This window comes from Canis aureus, chromosome 36 (genome assembly GCF_053574225.1).
Source record: "Canis aureus isolate CA01 chromosome 36, VMU_Caureus_v.1.0, whole genome shotgun sequence".
Taxonomy (NCBI): Eukaryota; Metazoa; Chordata; class Mammalia; order Carnivora; family Canidae; genus Canis; species Canis aureus.
The window spans coordinates 20,299,025-20,314,218 of record NC_135646.1 but is presented as its reverse complement, the minus strand read 5'-3'; the positions used below and the strand labels follow the sequence as shown (position 1 = coordinate 20,314,218).

The following is a 15,194-nucleotide window of genomic DNA, read 5'->3' as shown; positions in this document are numbered from 1 at the left end:
AAATAAAATCTTAAAAAAATAAAAATAAAAATAAAAAATTCCTGTGAACTTAATTAATGACATAGGCTGGAGAAGTTAATATACCTGAGGTAGGACAGTGAAGGTATATTGCTTGGCCTTACCAGATCAAAGAAACTACTTCTGATGGTCTTTATATGAGCAAAATAGCATTTGCCAGATCAACAGTTGCATACCAGGTACCAGGGGATGTGTTAATTTGCTCAAGCAATGAAACCACATCTGGTACAGCGGCTGCAATTGGAATCACAGCCTGGTTAACCTTACAACAACCTACTATCATTCTCCAAGATATTTTATGCATAGGTCAAAATAAGTGAGCTAAATGGGGATGTGATGGGAATCACCACCCCTGCGTCTTTCAAGTCCTTGATAATGGCACTAATCTCTGCAATCCCTCCATGAATGTGGTATTGCTTTTGGCTTAACTATTTTCTTAGATAGAGGTAGCTCTCTGGTGGCTTCCATTTGGACTTTCCCACCATAATATCCCTCAGTCCACAAGACAGGAAACCAATGTAGGGATTCACCAACTGCTAAGTTTGTCGATTCCAAATATGCAATCTGGAACTGGGGAAATAATCACAGGATGGGTTTAAAACTCCATTAATCGGGGATCCCTGGGTGGCGCAGCGGTTTAGCGCCTGCCTTTGGCCCAGGGCGCGATCCTGGAGACCCGGGATCGAATCCCACATTGGGCTCCTCGTGCATGGAGCCTGCTTCTCCCTCTGCCTGTGTCTCTGCCTCTCTCTCTCTCACTGTGTGCCTATCATAAATAAATAAAAAATTAAAAAATAAAAATAAAAAAATAAAACTCCATTAATCACCTGTCCTCTGTAAGTCCCTAGTCTGACAGGTGGACAACGGTGCCATTTGGATCTTCTGGAACTAGGGTCAGTATAGAGCAAGAGTCCAGTAGTCTTTGAAAGGTCTGATTATTTCCTTTTCCCTAATGCAGTTACTCTGGTAAAAGCCTCTCCCTCCCTTTTGGGAAAGCTGGGAGAAAGATTAACATTATAAATTTTTGTCAGTTAACCAGAATCTCTAAGGGGACCAAGCCTCCCCTTCACTTAAAGGCTTTTGGGTATGCAAACTGGCTCAAATCTGGGATTTGACTGAGGACCAATAGTACATTTTTTACTCAGGTGAGACTTTTATTCACTTGATATAGAACTTCTCTGCTTATACAAATTAAGTAAGAATTTAGTAGGCTCCCTATACATTTTATTTCTAGGAACTTGAAATGATCAACCAGCCAATGTCAGAGGTCTGTGTGAGTCAAACTATTCTGATTACTGCTTTGACTCTACTGTCCATTGCAATAACCACGCCATCTTGCCTTAGGTGGTTGTGGGCCATCACTTGGCCCTGCCACTTCAGGATGCTATATTCCCCATTGCATTTAGGTTTCCCAGTTCAGTGACCACAGCTCCCACTGTAAGGTGGGAGCTGCCTAACAGAGAAGAGCAATCACATAGCTCTTCGGGGGGGGCTCCCCTCACAAATTTACTTCTCACAGTCATGGTGAAAGGTGTATCTTCTGGAACCTCCCAGGGTGAGTAAGTCTTAAAAAGAAATCTATACCAACATCACCATCTCTCTAACCCTTTGAATATCTTCCTTCTACATTAAACCAAGGCAGGTTTGGCATTTCCAATTCACCCATGTGGGCATCTTTTGGTTCATGTTTCTGCAACCAAACAACCAAATCCAGTCTTTTCTAACCTCTTTATCTGAAACATTAAATGCAGAATCTCTGCTTAGTGAGTCCATTTCAATAAATTTGCTGTGACCCAACTTTTATGTTCCTTTCACCATTATCCCACACGCTATGTCCCACAGTTCTTTATGTTTACCTCTAGGAGGGTTCTTATCTCATTTGTATTATAATAATCTCTTTTCACAAGTTACCTTTGCACTAAACCATGAGCTACCAGAGGGCAGGGACCAGGTCTTACTTATTTTACTATCTGCAATGGCTTGGGGGTATAGTAGATATTTAATTAATGCTTATTGAATCAATCAGTGAATAAAGAAATAATGATTGATAAACATAAAACATTCAAATTTTACTATTTCAACAAATGACCAGTATCAAGTGAACAAAATTTATTTAATGATAATACCCAGTATTGGTGAGACTCTAGGACAATAAGCATTTCAGAATATAAATTCCCATCCTATACCCAATTCCCTCAATTCCATTTTCTCTATTTCTTATTCTTGGATAGCACCATAGATTAAATTTCCATCTCAGGTGCTCATTTCTCTTTAATCTATTTTTATTGTTGAAATTTTAAGAGCAGTTGACATATTTTAAGTTACTTTTGGTTTGCTAATGACATTTTTGTTTTTTGGGGTTTTTAAAGATTTTATTTATTTATTCATGAGAGACACAGAGAGAGAGAGAGAGAGAGGCAGAGACACAGGCAGAGGGAGAAGCAGGCCCCATGCAGGGAGCCTGATGTGGGACCCGATCCCAGGACTCCAGGATCCCTGGGCCGAAGGCAGGCGCTAAACCACTGAGCCACCTAGGGATCCCTGCTAATGATATTTTTTAACATGAACTTTTTACTAAAGATTTAGAAGTAACCATTAGAATGTGTGGAATGGAGGTAACCCTACTATACTGTAAGGAAAACTGACAATTAATAGACACTTTGATCTTATAAATCCCTCACCTCCTTCTAGAAAAGGGTACCTCAACTAGCCAACTTTCCTTATTATCTTAACCCTGCCTTCCCTCCTTCAGCCATGAAGATGACACTCTCTTTTATCTCATCTCGAGGCCTCTTCAACTCCTTTCTCCAAGCCTATACCCAGGAACCCAAGATTTCTCCCACCTTAGTAAGCAAAAACAATTCATTGCTCTCTTTACCTTGGAGTCTAGCCCATTCTGGCTATGTCTTAAGACAAAATGGCGGGATGCCTGGGTAGCTCAGCAGTTAAGTGCCTGCCTCTGGCCCAGGGTGTGATCCTGGAGTCCCAGGATCGAGTCCCAGGATCAAGTCCCAGGATCGAATCCCAGGATCAAGTCCCAGGATCGGGCTCCCTGCATGGAGTTTGCTTCTCCCTCTGTGTCTCTCATGATTAAATGAATAAAATCTTTAAAAAAAAAAAAAGGCAATCAAAATGGTCCATCAAATGGATTAAATGTTTTAATGCTATGTAATCTGATTGTGTAAATAAGACTTCAAACACTTACATCACAGGATCTATTCTCTCTGGAGGTGGTGCAATATTCATAAACATGGATGGCTCAATAATTTTCTGAAGAGGTTTTAACTGAAGAAAATGGTAAGCGTATTTTAACACTGCTTAGTTACAATTATAGTTCACTCTAATACTACTATCCTCTGGGACTACAGAATAGGCCTTAAATACGTATAAAAAGAAATGGAACTAAGAGAGGAAGAAAGAACTACCATTTATTGACACTAGGTATCTGCCAAGAACCTTGAATCTGTAATATTATTTTTAATCCTCTCAATAATCCTATGATGTAGGTAACTGTGTCCATTTTACAAAAAATGCTGAGGATCAGTAATTTGTTCAAGGTTACCCAATACACACCAGAGCCAGGATTTGAATGCAGCTTTATCTGCCCCCAGTGTTGTACTCTTTTTACATTATCAAGACAGGTGAGTAGGGGTCTATATTACTGAAAAGTTCATAGACATAGGGATCACTGGGTGGCTCAGCGGTTTAGCGCCTGCCTTTGGCCCAGGGCGTGATCTTGGAGTCCTGGGATCAAGTGCCACATCAGGCTCCCTGCATGGAGCCTGCTTCTCCCTCTGCCTGTGTCTCTGCCTCTCTCTCTCTCTGCCTCTCTCATGAATAAATAAAAAAAAAAAGTTCATAGACATAAAATCAAAATCAATAATTTTTATTATATTTCTCACTCTTTTCCACACAATATCTGTTTCTTGTTTTCAGTAGAATCTACCTATGTAAAACAAAACTTGCCTAGTTTTATCTGAAAAGGAGATATCTCCCAAAAAATGTGATTATTACATGTTTTACTTATATTCAGACACAAAACCTACCTCTGAAGTTGGTGCTTATAAACTATGTCATGAAAGGGACTAATCAGTTACAGTCCCTACAAGACCCAATTCATAAGAAAATAAATAGGCAGAAGGAATAGAAAGAAAAATCAAAGAAGGAAAAAAGATTGTGCCTAGTGGCTTTATTCTGTGTATTACTTAGTTCTGATTCGAAATGCATTAAAAATCATTATGATGTACCACAGGCAAAATTTTAGAATAACATTTTACCTGGGGTTACTTAGTAAACATAATGGCAGACTGTTTAATAAGAGTAATATACCCACTCTCAATTCCTAATAAAAAAGACAACCAAGACTATAAAAAATAGCAAAAAAATGAAATGAAAAATTATATGCAAAGTATAGGGATCATATCCCCTGTATAACAGCAGCACTGATGGGACTGGATTTATAAATGGTCCAAAGTTGTAATAATACCCAGGGATATGAAGAGTTCTTTCAAACACTTGGTGAGAATATATGTTGCTACAACATTTTTAAAACAATTCCCTGACAAGGTCATTGTTTTGGACAATAATTTCCATTCTAGAAATCTAGCCTAAGGACATAATAAAAGGACATAGGTTAATGTACAAAAATAATCTAGCCTAAGGACATAGGTTAATGTACAAAAATTTTCATTGGAACATGAGTATATGTAATGAATTTAAAGGGGCAGGACAAAGCAACAAGATAACTTCTTTGAACATATTACTCTCTCGATAAATCAAGGAGTGCTCAAATAATACCAGACATTGAAATAACCATGGGGAGTGGGGGAGTGGGGAAGGAGTATATACGATCAGAGTAAAACATTATATGTGAGTATAATAAATGACTCCATTTTTAAAAAGCATTTTTAGATATAAAAACCTGCACTTCGGGACGCCTGGGTGGCTCAGCGGTTAAGCATCTGCCTTTGGCCCAGGGCGTGATCCTGGAGTCCTGGGATCAAGTCCTACATCAGGCTCTCTTCATGGAGCCTGCTTCTCCCTCTGCCTCTGTGTCTCTAATGAATAAATAAAATCTTAAAAAAAAAAAAAAAAAAACAGCCTGCACTTCTTATACAGTTGAAATAATTTTGTTTTCAAATGAACACACAAAAGCAAATTTTCTGGGCAGCCCCTGTGGCTCAGCGGTTTAGTGTCGCCTTTAGCCCAGAGTGTGATCCTGGAGTCCTAGAATCGAGTCCCACGTCAGGCTCCCTACATGCAGCCTGCTTCTCCCTCTGCCTATGTCTCTGCCTCACTCTCTCTCTCTGTGTCTCTCATGAATAAGTAAATAAATAAATCTTAAAAAAAAAAAAGCAAGTTTTCTGATAATGGCATTTTGAATAAAATATTATTTTAAATGCATATGCAAATAAAAATGATGGTTTCATTTTTTTCCTTAGGCAGGAGAAAAACAGCATTCCTTTAAAAATATTTGTTTTAAAAAAATACGTATTTAGGGGTCCCTGGGTAGCTTAGTAGTTGAGCGTCTCTGCCTTTGGCTTAGGGTGTGATCCTGGAGTCCCGGATGGAGTCCCACATTGGGCTCCCTGCATGGAACCTGCTTCTCCCTCTGCCTGTGTCTCTGCCTCTGTGTGTGTGTCTCTCTCATGAATAAATAAATAAATTATTTAAAAAATATGTGTATTTTTGAAAATTTATCAAACTGGAAAGAAGAGAGGCTCAGATTTGACTGAAGAGTTATAGAATAATTTTTAAGAGAGGAACTAACCTGATGTGAAAATCCATAACCAAAGTTTCCATAGGAGAACATAAATTCCACCTCCACCTTACAGATAAACTAAACACATGGCAAATTTATTTTATTGGTTAATCAGAAAGATATTCTAATGAAAAAGGGGTAGCAAGTAATATTTTTACTTCACAAATCTCTCAGAAAAACTAAAGCATAAATCTCCTGATTGAAAAAATAAGCTACACAAGGAACTCCTATAGAAGAATCTATGGAGTTCCTGAAATGTTAAAAACTTTGTTAAAAAGTATTATATGATTATAATATAGGAAATATCAACTTATAATTAGTAGGGTTACCCTGAGATACACACACACATATATGTATATGTATATATATATATATATATATAAACATACATATGTATATATATGTGTGTGTGTGTATATATATACACACACACAGAGATACATATACATGTGTATGTTTTTAAAGTATTTACTCACATTTCCCCTATCTCCACTTCCAGATAACACTTTTATTTAGACAAGTGATTTCATCTTTCTGAATCCAAGCTTGCTCAAATGTGAAATGAAGGAGGGTGTCAGAGGTTATGATCTCAAATGTCCATCATTCTTTTTGATAAAGCTCCTTGTCCCTGTTCTGGCTATTGATGACAGAGGTCTCTCTGAATAGAATATTAATCAAAACAATAATTTTAAGTATTTAAAAAGAAATTCAAGCAAGAACTGTAAAAACACCCTTTAGAAACTCTTTTTCTCTAGGACACATAATCAAAGAAGAAATTAGGACATTTTAGTCTCTTAGTCAATGATTTCAATTTTCCTGTTCATCAGTTAGCAGTAAGGTAGCAGCATTAAAAAAAAAAAAAAAAAAAAAAGGTGGAGATGAAGACTGTGTGAGTAAATATTGTTCTTTCTATTTAATACATTTCCATTAATTCAAACAGTGATAGGGTAACAGGAGAATAAAAACATTAACAGAAGTTAAAACAGTATCAGAGTAAATCTATATGAAATGTTAAGTGCATGTACAAAACTTTGGAAATTTCAATAAAATTCTTACTGTGTTTTTATGCAACATGTGAAATTCTTCAATAAAACGCCCTTTCTGGAAAAGAGTAAAAAAGAGTAAAATTCTCAAATAGAGAGTCACTCATGAAGCCATACAGATGATAACCTTAACCATCTCATAAATTTTGAAAAATCAGGTAATGATTTTTAATGCATGTGTTAACTTAGTAGCTAAAATACATTTGGAAGAAAATAAAAATTCCAGGTTGCACCAAAAACAAGTTATTGTTTACATTTATAGACAAAAATGGTTGTGCTGATTATAGTTCCCCTTTCTTCAAGTCTTAAAGGAACTGCCATGCCTGTACTTCTTTAGTTGGATTTAACATAAATGTGCATAAAGAGTGGACTCATGACAGAACTGAGTGCCTCTCTTATCCCCCAGGAACTGTTGGGATCTTTTTCACCAGGTAAACCTTAGGTATCCTTGGTCATCACATCACCTCTGGTCATGTCTACTGTGCTAGCAGTCCTCCCATCTAATCCACCATCCCATGGTTCCCTTTCTTCCCAACATTTTCCACTGCAGTTCATGGAATCTCTCCCTATTCCATGGTTAACAAACAACCTTACACCTTTAACTGCTCTACCAGACATTGCCTCTTTGCTTTACCTAAGCCTTGGCTCACCACTAAAGATGCTACTTCCCTCACAGGCTCCTCAAGGAAAGGCCCACCTACTTCAAGGCCAGGAAGTAAGGAGCAACCTTCACACTCCTCTTCTATTGCTTCTAGGTTGTATTAGTTCATGTAGATATTAACAGTTTTCCATTTTTAAACTTCAGGCTGTCTGGTATGTTTCAGACTTTCTGGTCACTAGTTCTCCTTTAGTGAAAACATCAGCACCTTGTTCACACATCCTCTCCACCCCCAAAACCTAGCAATCTGCAGAACCTATTTAACATTGGCCCTCTCAGTTTCTGGTGAAGTCATATAATAAAGGAAATAACAGCTGATGGTACAATGGCAGACATCACACACCTATCAGAATGGCTAAAGAATAAAATGGTGAGGACACCAAATGCTGATGAGGATGCTCAGAAACTGATCATTTATTTCTGGTGAAGATGTACATTGGCTTCACCACTCTGGAAAACAGCATTTCCTATAATGATTATACATGCAACTATCTTACAAACTAGAAATTTATCTGAGAAATGAACACTTATGTCCACACAAAAACCTATACATGAACGTTTATAGCAACTTTAGTCAGAATGGCCCCAAACTGGAAACCCAGATGTCCTCTAATGGGCAGATGGCCAAACCATGGAACATTCACACCCTGCAGTACTGCTCAACAGCAAAAAAGAAATGAACTAGTAATACATGCAACTACCTAGATGACTTCCCAGAGAAGTACATTGAGTGAAAAAAAAAAAAAAAACTAAAATGTTACATACTATGTGATTCCATTTATATAATATCCTGGAAATGAATTACAGAAAGGAAGAACAGATTGGTGGTTGGCAAGGGTTAAAGGAGGGGGCAGAGGCAGGAGGGAAGAAGATGTAGCTATAAAAGGCAACAACCTCAGGAATCCTGGTAGAAGTGGCACATTCTCTAACTGGGTTGCAATACTGTACCCTGGTTTTGAAAGATGGTACCATCATGGAAAACTGAGTAAGGGATACAAAGGATCTCTCTGTATTATTTCTGTCAACTGCATGTGAAACTACAATTGTCTCAAAAATATTAAAAAAGCCATGCGTCTATTTAAAGTGGGCCAAATTCATCCATGAGGCTTATTCTTCATTAGGCCTAGTTTATACAAATAGGGAAAGAGAGAGCAGGAGTAGGAGCAGAGGTGTGGAGAGAGCAGCAGACTCCACACTGAGCAGGAAGCCTGATGTGGGGCTCGATCGTAGGACCCTGAGATCGTGACCTGAGAAGGCAGATGCTTAACTGACTGGGCCACCCAGGTGCCGTGAAACAATTCTTAGTGAAGGTAGAAGTGCCTACAGAAAGATACTGACAGGGATCCCTGTGTGGCGCAGCGGTTTGGCGCCTGCCTTTGGCCCAGGGCACGATCCTGGAGACCCGGGATCGAGTCCCACGTCGGGCTCCCGGTGCATAGAGCCTGCTTCTCCCTCTGCCTGTGTCTCTGCCTCTCTCTCTCTCTCTCTCTCTATCATAAATAAATAAAAATTTTTAAAAAAGGAAAAGAAAAAAAAGAAAGATACTGACAGATGTCACACACAGCATATCTTGAACACACCACACCTAAAATCATAAGGCTTTTTGGGGAAACCTATAAATAACCAAAATTGCTTCCCCTGACTACTCTGCTCATTAAATAATAATGGTCTCTTTGCCATATGACATAGCAATTCATCATACTATAGAGACTTTTTGCATATATGCAATGGAAGACAGTTTCAAGAAAATTCACTGCAACAATGAGTATAATAGTAAAAAACAGAAAACAATCCAAATACCCATCAACAAATTTAAAGATTTATGTATTTGTTTTAGAAAGAGAGAGAACAAGTACACGAGCAGGGGGAAGGGATTCTCAAGCAGACTTCCTGCTGAGCCCAATGTGGAGCTTGATCCCATGAGCCTGAGATCATGACCTGAGGTAAATTAAAAGTCAGACACGTAAACCACTGAGCCATCCAGGCACTCCCTGACCTTAGGAGAGAGCGAGAGGGAGAGCGAGAATCTCAAGCAGACTTCCTGCTGAGCCCAATGTGGAGCTTGATCCCATGAGCCTGAGATCATGACCTGAGGTAAATTAAAAGTCAGACGCGTAAACCACTGAGCCATCCAGGCACTCCCTGACCTTAGCTTTTTAGAATCTAAGCTAGTATGTCCCACATTATGTATTCATCTTATATCATCATGGTATTGTCTAACTTTTTCCCTATCTCCTAAATTCCTATGAACTGAAAGTTAGATCTAGACTCAGCTTGGTTAGATTTGGGGTAAACATTTTGATGAGAACAATTCCGATGCATTGCTGTATACTTCATATTGTACTGACATGCACTGACATAGGATGCATATGATGTTAAATTATCCACAATTACCTAACTTCAAGCTAACTTCAAGCTCTTGGTTAAAGTGGTAACCAAAACTTCTGTTGTAAAGGCACCTTTTCCCCACTGCAACAATTAATGTGTAGACTGTTACAGTGGTGTTGTGGAAATTTCTTGTTTCCCAATAACCTTTTATCTCATGCTTTAAGTAGCACTGCTAAGTCTTGATTGAACCAACCATCATTCGCTATAAAGGACTGCAAAAATAGTCAACCTGTAATTCTATCATTCTTTCTACACTAAGTGGCATTCTTCTTCTTTTTTTTTTTTTTTTCATTCTTCTGTTTTAAATTTCAAAATTCCATTTTTCTTCCCTGGCTCTTTTCTTCTTTTTTTTTTTTTTTTTTTTTTTTTTTTTAATTTTTTTTAATTTTTTATTTATTTATGATAGTCACAGAGAAAGAGAGAGAGGCAGAGACATAGGCAGAGGAAGAAGCAGGCTCCATGCACTGGGAGCCCAATGTGGGATTCGATCCCGGGTCTCCAGGATCGCGCCCTGGGCCAAAGGCAGGCGCCAAACCGCTACGCCACCCAGGGATCCCTCTTTTCTTCTTTTTTTGAGATCAACAGGACTTCTGGATTTTTCTTTATTCAGAACTTGTACTGATCTCTTTGATATTCAAATTATCCTGAAATTAGCCAACAGGAGACTCTTGCAATCTGTCTCTTCTGTCTTTTGACATAACTTCATAAGTCTTTGAAGGCTTCCTTGCTTTGCATCCTACAAATACTCCTTCAGATTGTTTATATTTGTTCACTATCAGTTCTCTTCCTTTGAGCTCAGGACAGTATGGCTGCTGGGAAGTGAGAGGGTAATCCGAGATAGGAGAAAGCAAGAGGGGAGGAATAATGAAATCTGTGTATAAACCCTGCCCCAAACTCTGGCTAACCTCTAAACAACACATGCACAGGGCAGACTGCAAGGAGCCCAGCTAAGAGTAAAAGAACTGAAATTTGGGCTGTCAAATAAGAGACAGAGTTTATCGTTTGAGTCCTGTTTAAAAATATTCTAGAGAGATGCCTGGGTGGCTCAGCGGTTGAGCGTAGGCCTTCACCTCAAGGTGTGATCCTGCAGTCTAGGGATCAAGCCCCACATTGGGCTTCCTGTAGGGAGCCCACTTCCTCCTCTGCCTATGTCACTGCTTCTCTCTCTCTCTCTGTCTCTGTCGCTGTGTCTCTCATGAATAAATAAATATTTTTTGAAATTCCAGAAAACATAATAAAACATGCTAAGTCTATTAATTTGTATCTTTCCCCCACACACAATTGATTTTTAAATATATTATGCTGTTCTAAGCCAACTTTAAAAAAATATATATAACCAGAGGGAGACATTGTTTCATAAGCATATGAGTTTGAAAGTAGAAAATAAACCAAAAGGAGTCTATCAGATACAGATAAATAACACCACCAACAACTGGATAACGTGATAGCAAGGTGGTAAAGATAATCTGAATACATACCTGAATTACTTCATAAAGGTGTACCTGAATACTCCCTAACAAGAGAGGGTATTTTTCTATTTTGTCATATTGCATTAGTTCCAAGAAAATATTATTCCGCACATCATCTTGACGCCTGGGAACCTTGAAACAAAATACATGCAAAAAGAATGATCACATTTGCAGTCTGAATTTCAGATATAATTTCTGAATAAATACACTATAGGTGTAAAACTATATTTTGTTATATACACCCTAATAAACCTAAATGGTTAGCTTTCACATATTATTAGCCTTATAACTTTTCAATCACATAGTCACAGATACCCTAACGTCAGCAAAAATCAGGATCTTGTTTATGTATAACATCAATTACAGTTTTTTGAAACATGCACTGCCTACATTCTCTTTTTAACTCTACACAAAAGTTTAGTTTCCACACCCTACTGAAACTATAGTATAAAAGGTAATCCAGGGATCCCTGGGTGGCGCAGCGGTTTGGCGCCTGCCTTCGACCCAGGGCGCGATCCTGGAGACCCGGGATCGAATCCCATGTCGGGCTCTCGGTGCATGGAGCTTGCTTCTCCCTCTGCCTGTGTCTCTGCCTCTCTCTCTCTCTCTGTGTGACTATCATAAATAAATAAAAATTTAAAAAAATAAATAAATAAATAAATAAAAGGTAATCCAGGGGATCCCTGGGTGGCTCAGCGGTTTAGCGCCTGCCTTTGGCCCAGGGCACGATCCTGGGGTCCCAGGATCAAGTCCCACGTCGGGCTCCCTGCGTGGAGCCTGCTTCTCTCTCTCTATCATGAACAAATAAAATCTTTAAAAAAAATAAAATAAAATAAAAAATAAAAGGTAATTCAATATCCAATTCAGATAATCTAGATAACCCAAATAGCCAATATCAAAAGACAACCAACATCCTTTTCAGTCTCTGTTAAATAACTTATTGATAAAATGTATCCCAAAATATAATGTGTAATTTTATCATAGTTATATAATACATAGTTTAAAAAATCAAAGAGTTCTATAATGGTTAAAACAAACAAAAACAACTTTCTTTTCTCGCATGTTTAATCCTTTTTTCTGTATTTTATGATGTCTTGACATCCTAAAAAGCCTGGCCAGAGACAGACTTCCCCTCCCTGGGCTAGTCAATTCTTACAGATAGCAAAGGGTTTAGTGAGATGGAAGCATATCTTTCATATACAAACCAATCCCAAATTATAGCCCTAACCACTTCCTTATCTAACTCTCACATGGAGCCAGTATTTCCCTGGCCCTAAATCATCCCGGGACCAGGAACCAAGTAACTAGGGACTTCCCTACAGCCTAAAGCCTGAGAGAATTATTCAAACTAGCCAATCTTAAATTTCTGTTCTGCAGCGCTTTCTCAAGAAAACCCCAATAAAGGCTTTAGTCTAGGGTCTCTCCTCACTTCTGTCTTGTTTCCTGACCACCTGGACGCTTCTCCTGAAGCTCTATGTAGTGTAGTGTTTTCCTTTCCACCCTTCTATCAATGGCATGAGCCCCTCCATGTCATCATTCAGTCATACCTCTATAAAGTAAATCCTGGGCATGATTTTGCAAAATTTCACTCCTCAGAAACTATCTTTCAAGCTTTTAAAGGGATTTCTTTGTTTTTTTTTTTGCCCTGAAACCATGTTTCTAAGTAACATGCTTATATTAAGTGATATTTTAGTTTTAGATACTATCAATTAACTGCTTATTGTGAGAGAAAAATATTAGCTCTCAACACCCTCCCCTACAATTTTCATAGTTCTCTTCCTTTCATCCCTCCAGTATATTTTATATATATAAATTTTATATATATATAAATTTTCCTTTAACATGTTTTGCTTTTGTTTCCTTGTACAGTTTTCTATGTAGTTATTACTGAAACATTCCCAAACTTTCCATTAGAGTTCCATTAAAATTCTCCTCTTAATATGCTCAAACTAACAGCTCCTATTTAAAAAAAGGAAAAAAGACTTTGATTATGCTAATAAAGATAAGCAACTTACTAATTTATACTATTCTCCAGCATTAATTTCAAGTTTTCCTTAAGTGGATATACAAAATTCTTGAAAACTTGGCAAGCTCAGGAAAACTATTTGCAAAGTAAAACAAATAGCATAGATTGCCTTTAGCAAATCTATGCCTGATTTTTTGTGTTCTTTTTTTAAACTATGCTTAAAGAACTATCTTCAATACTCAAGACTTCAGCAAAAAGTTTTAAAGATTAAAACTGATGGTTAACAAACATGGAGCACAGGGGAAATGTTTAGGACTTCACTAAAATTTAACTATTAGGACTAATGAATGGCCTAATCAATGAATCCCTATGGCTACATGAAATAGTGCTGCTCACTTTAAATAATGCAAACTCTGAAATACATTTAAGATTGTAAGAAGCTTAGCTATAAAGAGAAGCAAACTCTTAACATAGGAAGCTCTGATGTGAGAGGAAGTTGAACAGTATAGTCTGAAGCCAGACTGACTCCATTCCCAGCTATTCCATTTACTGGTTCTAGGATTGTAAGAAAGTTATTTTACCTAACAGTACCTGTTTCCTCATCTGTAAAATGACGATTATAATAAAATAATATATATTGGGGGGGTGATTCTTATAAAGACTAAATAAGTTAATCCATGCACAAACAAGTAGAGTTTATATAAGAAGAAAGAAGAGAGAGAAATGAGGGGGAAATGAAAAAAAAAGAGAAAGTATGCTCTGGACTGAACATCGCATCCCCTCAAAATTCATATGTTGAAGCCTAAATCCCCAACGTGATGGTATTTGTAGTTGTGGTGTTGGTGAGGTAATTAGGTCATGAGGGTGGAGCCCCCATGAGCTGGATTAGCCCCTGACAAGAAGAGACACAAGAAAGATGATCTCTTTGCTCTCTGCCATGTCACTAAATGAGGAGAAGATGGCCATCAAGAAATTAGAAAGCAGGCTCTCACTAGACAGCGATGTGTCAGCACCCTGATCCTGAACTTCCCAGCCTCCATAAAGGTGAGACATGAGTGGCTGCTGTTTAAGCCACCCCATCTATGGTAACTTGTTACAGCAGCACAAGCCAGAGTGGAAGAGGAGAAAAGCAAGACAGAGAAAAATGTATGTTTGATGAGCACTCAGAAACATAGTAAGATCTTAGGGAAGAAAATCATCAAGATTATACATATGCCAGTAAGTTGTTTATTTAAAAAAAAAAAAAAACACCAATATAGTCCATGGCATAGAAACAGAATACTGTAAAAATCAAATTAAAAGGTACTGCATTTGTTTCTTTCCAATCCCCAAAAAAGGAGATAATTAGTATGGATTATTTGAAACTGTAAAAATGCATTCTTATATCTAGAAGAGAACTTTAACATTACCTGTACAGAAAAATACTTTACGTCATCAAAATTAATTACAGCGTTCTTTTCATTGTTTTGGGATGGCAGGCTACACATTTTTGTACATTTCACAATGTTGTTAATAGAGATGCGAATGAACAAATTACTGTAATGTTGTAAAGCAACTGAAAATACACAGATATTGAGGAAGCAAATTTTGTTGTAATTGTATAGTAACAAGTTATAATATTACCTGTTAAATAATTCAGGCAAAATCAATCAAATAAATGAAGGTAATCTTTTAAAATACTTTTAAAATAGTATTTTTGCCCATCAACGGTAGGCAAAATATAAGTAGGAAAATTAGGCTGATTATCCTTCAGATCACTTCTCATATCACCATCCTCACATTTCCATTATGATCTTCTGCAACTGTTTCTATATATTATCATTTTTTGAGAAAGAGAGAGGAGCAAGTAAGCAGCGGGGTGGGGAGGGCAGAAGGAGATAGAGAATCTTAA

At 37.7% G+C, this 15,194-nt stretch overlaps 1 protein-coding gene across 16 annotated transcripts in view; it reads right to left on the bottom strand.

The window, feature by feature from the left end:
• CATSPERT (catsper channel auxiliary subunit tau) overlaps positions 1-15,194 on the bottom strand; it is a 132,599-nt gene that overhangs the window by 99,143 nt on the left and 18,262 nt on the right. For 10 of the 16 annotated variants that reach the window (XR_013373133.1, XM_077885409.1, XM_077885410.1 and 7 more), the window contains 5 exons: positions 14,713-14,858; positions 11,347-11,469; positions 6,836-6,880; positions 5,789-5,857; positions 3,224-3,303 (listed from right to left, as the gene is read on the bottom strand). Coding sequence is in view for 13 of the 16 variants with exons in the window: in XM_077885409.1 (XP_077741535.1) it covers positions 3,224-3,303; positions 5,789-5,857; positions 6,836-6,880; positions 11,347-11,469; positions 14,713-14,858 (463 nt within the window). In the remaining 3 variants the exon portion in view is untranslated. Of the gene's footprint in view, positions 1-3,223; positions 3,304-5,788; positions 5,858-6,835; positions 6,881-11,346; positions 11,472-14,712; positions 14,859-14,926; positions 15,077-15,194 lie in introns of those variants that run through there. The other 6 variants (XM_077885413.1, XM_077885416.1, XM_077885417.1 and 3 more) reach the window with 4 other exon arrangements.